This window comes from Budorcas taxicolor, chromosome 1, assembly GCF_023091745.1.
Source record: "Budorcas taxicolor isolate Tak-1 chromosome 1, Takin1.1, whole genome shotgun sequence".
NCBI lineage: Eukaryota > Metazoa > Chordata > Mammalia > Artiodactyla > Bovidae > Budorcas > Budorcas taxicolor.
The window spans coordinates 120,648,572-120,655,849 of NC_068910.1; the positions used below are offsets into that span (position 1 = coordinate 120,648,572).

The window sequence follows — 7,278 nt, forward strand, 5'->3', positions numbered from 1 at the left end:
TTTGTTAAAAAAGAAAAGAACTTTGAAGCCACAGGAAATCCATATTTTAAATGTAGTTACCTAAGGACTGCATACTTAATATTTCTGTTGTACAAAATTTGTTATGGGATATTACTTATAAATCCTAGGCTCAATGTGTTCTAATTTTGTAATCTTTTAAATATCAAGGCTCAATTTTAGCATCTTATCAATTGGTGATTTGCCAAATTTATATCACTGGTATTCTGGGTCCATTTCCCAGTACTGGTTACTTGTGTGTCCCACTGTCTATTAGTGACCATTAAACTCTCATGGGGGCTTCAGTGGTGCCACTAGAGGTAAAGAACCCGCCCGCTAATGCAGGAGATGTAGGAGATGTGGGTTCGATTGCTGGATTGGGACGATCACCTGTAGGAGGACATGGCAACCCATTCCAGTTCCTTGCCTGGAAAATCCCATGGTCAGAGGAACCTGGCAGGGTATAGTCCATAGGGTCGCAGAGTCTTACACGACTGAAGCAACTTAGCACACACACACAGCCCCTTATATGTAGAAGTATAGTTTGCATTCAAACTTTACTGAGTTCCTCATCTTTCTTATGCTTTTTGCCATGAAATCTCTTCCTCTAGTAGTCTTTGTTTGTCTTTTAGTTATTGGTATCTCTGTCAGTACGTTTGCTCAGGGCATGAAATCCTTTATACTTATTCTTGATTTTGATTTTTTTTCTTGTACCACACCCCATCCATCAACAAATTGGTCTGAACTTTCTCATTATGTTATATACAAAACCTCACCAATTCTCTACTTCCTTTGCCAGTATTCTGGCACAAACCATCAGCAACCCTTGCTTCTCTATAGAAGAGTCATTTAATATTCCTGCTCTTCCTGTCATCAATTGAGCAGCCAGATTAACCCTTTTAAAGGACATGCCGGATCACGTCAGTCCTCTACTTCAAACTTTTCATGGACTTCCCATTTTGCCCACAGTGAAAACCAGATGTTTACAGTGATTTGTGAGCTCTGTACATGCTCTGGTGCTAGATTATCTTTTTGAGCTCACCTCTTATTAATAGCTCTTGCTTGCTTGGCTTCAGTCATACCAGCCAGTTTGCAGTTTTTGAACCCAATAGGTACAGTTCAGAATCATTGCCTCTGCTGTTTCCGCTGCTGAGAATACTCTTCAGATATATTCATACCTCTTTCCCTCACTTCCTTTAAGTGTTTGCTCATATATCACCTTCACAACTGTATTTAAAATTGAAACTCCTCTCTTCTCACCCCTTTACTACTGTCTGTCTTCCATCTCTCTGCCTTATTTTTCTCTCTGTGGTACATATTACCACGTGATAGACTACATATTTGGTTTTATTTACATGTGTGCCTGTTTTTATCCCCACTGGAGCATATGGTCTTGAACGCAAGCTTGTCGTCTGCTTTAATCAAGACTATATTCTGACCAATTGCGGCAATATTTAACACAGAACAAGTGTTCAGGAAACTTCTGTTGTGTGCATGAATACATTTAAGAAGAAAACAGGAAAGAATAAAAAATAGAGAATCTGCCTTTATGTAATTTTATTTTTTGGCAAAAGTCCTAATGTAACGCTGATGATAACTTCACACATTTTAAAATCAACTTCTACCAAGTCTTATAAGAGTGGAAACAACATTTTGAGTAAATACGAAAAATCAAATTACCACTAAATACTTCAGAAAAAGATGGCATTATATGAGATGGTTTTCTTTAAGTAATCATCAGGAATTAGACTTTACTTTTCTGTCCATAGTCTTTAATACAGTATACCATGCTGAGTTTAGTTAACTCTGCTAAGAGCTTCTTAGTTTTATCTAGTATCTTAGATATAAATTCCCTTTCCAAAATGGCTATTAAGGTCTACTAGTAGGCTTTTATCACAATAAAAGGCCATAACTTACACAGTGAATGATCAGAAAGTTAGTCTTTTTTCATTGTGAGTTATATGTTCTTGTTTTTCTCCAGGACAACATTTTTATCTCAAAAATAAAATGTATATTTTAAAATTTCATTACTGATTTTTTAAAATATTTGTAAAATGAGTATATCATATGACTGGAGACTAAAAGGTAACCCAGAATAGAATTATTAGCTCTGAGGGAAGTTATTTGAAATTTTGTTATACATTTTCCCACATTGGCATAATTTTTGTATATTCAGGATCCAAGATTTCAATATACAGCTTTAGTTATTACTCATCATGGTACAATGACTCTGTCCAATACTAACTGACTGTATGAAATTGTGTTTTTCTAGTTGCTTTTGAGGTGGGTCTTTTCTCCTGATACCTCTTACTTCTCTGAGAATAGAGAAGCAAATTTTCTTGTATCACTTAAGTTCCCTCATGCCTTAAAAAAATCAAAGTATATTCCTGTGCAGATCTTGAATTTCAAATCAAATTGATTTGATCCAGACATATTAAACACACTTAGCAGTCCTTAAATTTTAATGTTTATAGATTTTGTTTATTTAACGATTTAAGTAGTCTGAAAGAAAAAGGAACCAATTCATTCCATTTTTAACATAGTAATTATTAGGCTAAAACATAGCTACAGAGGTTTTGGTGGACTGTTTGTTTTCCTGTTTGGCAGGACTCAAGGGAAGTTGAGAAGTTGGATATGGAGAACTCAGAATCTACTAGTTTATTACATTTGTTATATGTTTATTTATCACATTTAGCAAAGAATGTTTTTAAAAACCTGCATTAATACAGAATGCTGCTGGGAAGGATTTCTAAATCTTGATAAATAAGTAGCTGTTAGTTGCCTCATTTCACAAATATGACTCTCACTGTAATTATCTTGGAGTAGAGCAAAATTGGAAAGCAGGAATAAATGTCTCTGTGAATCATATGTCTGTCTGTTGGTTAAGATACAAAATATAAAGTTTAGTAAAAGTCCCTTTTTCATGGAATTTATTGATAGTGAGGCTATTCTGTTTTTTCATTTTTTTTTTTTTAATAGTTGAGATGGTAGGTTAAAAAAAGATTCTAAAACCACTGACTAAGAGTTTTAAATAGATTTTTTTGGGGGGGGGGGTTACTTTTTTTTTGTAGTTAGATTTTAAGAAAGCTGTATTTTGTTAAATCTCAGTTAAATAAACAGTAGATGTCCATTTGTGTTTACATAAAGAACATTGCAAGTAGAAATAAATGTTGGTGGTTTTTTAAAGAATACTTCATAAAAATGTACAGTTATGTATCTTATGTTTGGTGAGAATGCAGGTGTACTATTCTGAGAAAAATACCATTTCATTAAGAGCTATCACAAACTTAGAATTTTAAATCATTAATTAGGTAATTTGTGTTTTTGTTTAAACATGCTGATGCCCGTTTATTATAATACTTTTTTCTTTGGTAATCATTATAAAGACGACATCAAATACATAAAACTTTTCCATTAGTCCTCCTCAGAAAATACATGAGTTATCTTATAAATGATTAATTTTTAATATCCTGGTTCTGTGAGGTTGGATTGGATTATATGAGGCTTTACTACTTTTATAGTGCAGATGATCCTACTGTTCCACAATTTTAAGATTGAATTTATTCAGGTAGTGATTATGTTCTCACAAATTGAAACTCTTTGTTGATTCACTTACATATACTCTGATAAATAATATTCACTTCAAGGTACTTGACTGGATTGCCTGTTATATTGGTTTACACTCATAGGAAATTACTTATAATGTACTTGTTACATTTTATACTGTACTTGCTAAATTTTTACCACATTCTGTACATATGGCATTCCGTGATGAAACCTGTTTCAGTAAGTATTTTTCTTTAGCTTGTAATTTTAGAATAACTTACCCCATGTAGATTTAGTATTTTTCTAACAATCACTTTTTAAAAGCTCTGTCAGTACCACTCATTTAAAAAATAATTATAGGAGATTATCATTTGGATCATTTTTTTTGTCAATGAAGAAATTCAAGAATTTTAAACTCATCCTTTCTTCAAACTCTAGCATTTTGTGTAACATGATCTGCAAATACCACTTAATTGATAATTAACCAATCTTTATTTTTTACTATTTATGTTTAGTTGCTTTTTAATATTAATGGCTATTTACTCTATAATCTAATGGCAATACACAGGGTCATTTGCATCTAATATTTAAGTATCATTAGAATGTTCTCTCTAAAATATTAGCTGCTCTTTTTGAGACTCCATCCTAAAGCAGTGTGACATTGAATTTTGCAGATATAGTTGAAATTTCTCAAATTTCCTAAATGTTCAGATATCTTACCCATGGGATATAGGCATGATGATGATATTTTTATAATACTTTATAACATGCTTTTCTTTGTCTGTTAGTCTTATTTGATAATAGCCCATGATTGGCTAACATAGTATAAATATGTACTTTTATTTTTTTAATCACTAAATAATGGTATATACTGCATACATGCTTTCTAAAATTTAAAGCATTTTCTTTATTTAAGGAAAATATTTTTGAGAGAATTATTAAGCCAACAGCTTATACTATGGCCACTTAACAATCTATAGTTTTTCATTCTTTTAAAGATAAGTTCACTTCTCAATAAAGATTAACTTTATTAGGTAAAGATGGATATTTAGAAAATACACTTGAATTTTTTTCATTCTTTTACTTTATTATTCTGTTACTTCCTTTTGCTAATGTACTGGCTAAGAAAATGTACATTTGAATGATTTGATTTAGTTTTTTGATAATGATAATTCTTAAGCCAGCTGTATAGTATATATATAACATTTAAATAATACTCTTCATTAAAAAAAATATTTTTCTTAGAGTACAGTATTGTGCTTAAACTTGGAATAGAAAATTTAGGATTTACACCATGCCTAATTTTTCACTTCCCTTATGTGATTGGTAACTGACTTAGTGTCAGTTTTGTTATTCAAAAATATATATGTATAGAAGTATCACTACCCTCTGATCTTAAATTAAGAATGAAAAACTATTGTTACTATGAATATATTTTCATTAACTGTGCTGTCTTTTCAACTTGCTGCTGAATCAGCCTGCATTGACATTCTTTGCCTTTCTGTGTCTTGTCTATCTTTACTTTTTCCATTAGATCCTCCTACTACTACCACCCTTCAGCCTACAATTCAGTGGCATCCCTCAACTGCTGACTTCGAGGATCTAGCAACAGAACCAAAAAAATTGCCCTTCCCATTGTCAACTTTGGCAACAATTAAGGATGACACAATCGGCACGATCATTGCTAGTGTAGTGGGTGGGGCTCTCTTCATAGTACTTGTAAGTGTTTTGGCTGGAATATTCTGCTATAGGAGAAGACGGACGTTTCGTGGAGACTACTTTGCCAAGAACTACATTCCACCATCAGATATGCAAAAAGAATCACAAATAGATGTTCTTCAGCAAGATGAGCTTGATTCTTACCCAGACAGTATAAAAAAAGAAAACAAAAATCCAGTGAACAATCTAATACGGAAAGACTATTTAGAAGAGCCTGAAAAAACACAGTGGAACAATGTAGAAAATCTCAATAGGTTTGAAAGACCAATGGATTATTATGAAGATCTAAAAATGGGAATGAAGTTCGTCAGTGATGAACAGTATGACGAAAATGAAGATGACTTAGTTTCACATGTAGATGGTTCCGTAATTTCCAGGAGGGAGTGGTATGTTTAGCAACCACTAAATATGACTTAATGTACAATGTTTCATTCATACTAGTTGATCATTTTCAGATTGTTCATACTTTTTCTTGGGGGAAGAATAAGCTTTTTCAACTTGATTTTCAAGCTTACTTTTTATATTCTGATTTGACAAATGGAAATGTAAAATCTGGGTTCAATGTATCTGAGCTGCTTTACAATTTTTTTTCAATGCTATACTACTGTCTCAAGATTTAAATTTTAATGCAGAGTACTTTATTGGTCTGAGGCACACAGGTAAGAAGAAATGTCAACATTAAATGTATGACTTTTTGGTACAAAAATTAAAAGAAACAAAAAAAAAAAGGAAACTACCTTGGCATTGTGTATTAAATGTTTACCTAAGACTATATAATCTCAAGTATAATGTTTATTGAACATATACCTCTCAAAATTTATCACCACTAAATGATATTACATCTAAATTGAGTATAAAACTAATTCAAGAAATGTTTATATATATTTTTAGTATACAAAAAATTCAGCCTGATAAAACACCTTTTCTTTTCAAACATTGTTTTCTATGTTTCTATACAAATGGAATCTTTACCTCTGCATTTTAATGAGCCTTGCCATAATTACTGTAGAGTGGCTTTTCAAAGGTATTTTGTTGCACTAAAAACTGTGGTAGTAAACTCAGTGAACATGATGTGTGGAAGAGCATAATTAGCTGATCAATATTTTTGTCCAAAATACATTTAAGAGTAATAAAAACATGCCTTTTAAACATGATAATTATTACAACTTTTTTTCATCTCTGGAAGACAGTGCTTATATTGTCATGCGAACGTTGGTACATGAAGTGGTAGTTTTGTTTTAATGCTTTATGTGCTAAATATAATAATAATGAGAAGATGGTACATAGTTTAATAGAATGTAGAGAGGGCATTTCACTATATGGAAAACCATGTAAACAAGCAAGCAAGCATTGGAGTACCATTTTTTAAAAATATGACATGTTTCAGACAAGAATCTGTGCAAAGAATGTGGTAGACCATCTTGTTTTAGTCATTTATTGATGTTGTTCAAACGGGTAAATATATATAGGAAAAAATAGGATAAACTTGGAAATTTGAGATTTAACAAGAAAAAAAATCTTAGTTATAGAACCAGTCACTAACACTTGCTGATGGATGTTGTCAAACCATCCCCTCTTTTCTCCTAAATGTTTGTATGTGTTTCAAGATTTTTGTTTTTCCAATTAAAACTGGAAACATCATGAGGTTTTTTGTTTTGATTTTAACATAATTAAGTTTATTCTTTCCAAAAATCATGCATCTTTTGCAAAAGAAATCTTTCCTAAATCTTCAAATGTGGATCTTCTTGGTGAGGTAATTAAATTGCTTCGGCAGTGGGATTCTATACAACTATAATAATGACAACTATTTTGTAGCCTGTAGTGTATGTTTTTCCTGTTGATTCATTTGAAAAAAGGACTGTAGAATTGCCTTTAGGTGTTTTGCCATGGAATTGAAATAGAAGTTTGTAGGAGAACCGTAAATTGACTTATTTTGTTAATAAAGACAAAGTAGTTACTTTTTTTTTTTTTGCCTTCTCAACCTACCCCTTCTCAATCCTCATCAGATCTTAAGAA

At 31.8% G+C, this 7,278-nt stretch overlaps 1 protein-coding gene across 1 annotated transcript in view; it reads left to right on the forward strand.

Moving 5' to 3' along the window:
* The window catches only part of NECTIN3 (nectin cell adhesion molecule 3), a 63,825-nt gene extending 58,167 nt beyond the window's left edge, over positions 1–5,658 (forward strand). Inside the window, exon 6 of the mRNA XM_052649227.1 lies at positions 5,078–5,658. Coding sequence (XP_052505187.1) covers positions 5,078–5,658 — 581 coding nt within the window. The remainder of the gene's footprint in view (positions 1–5,077) is intronic.
* Positions 5,659–7,278: the final 1,620 nt, after the last annotated feature.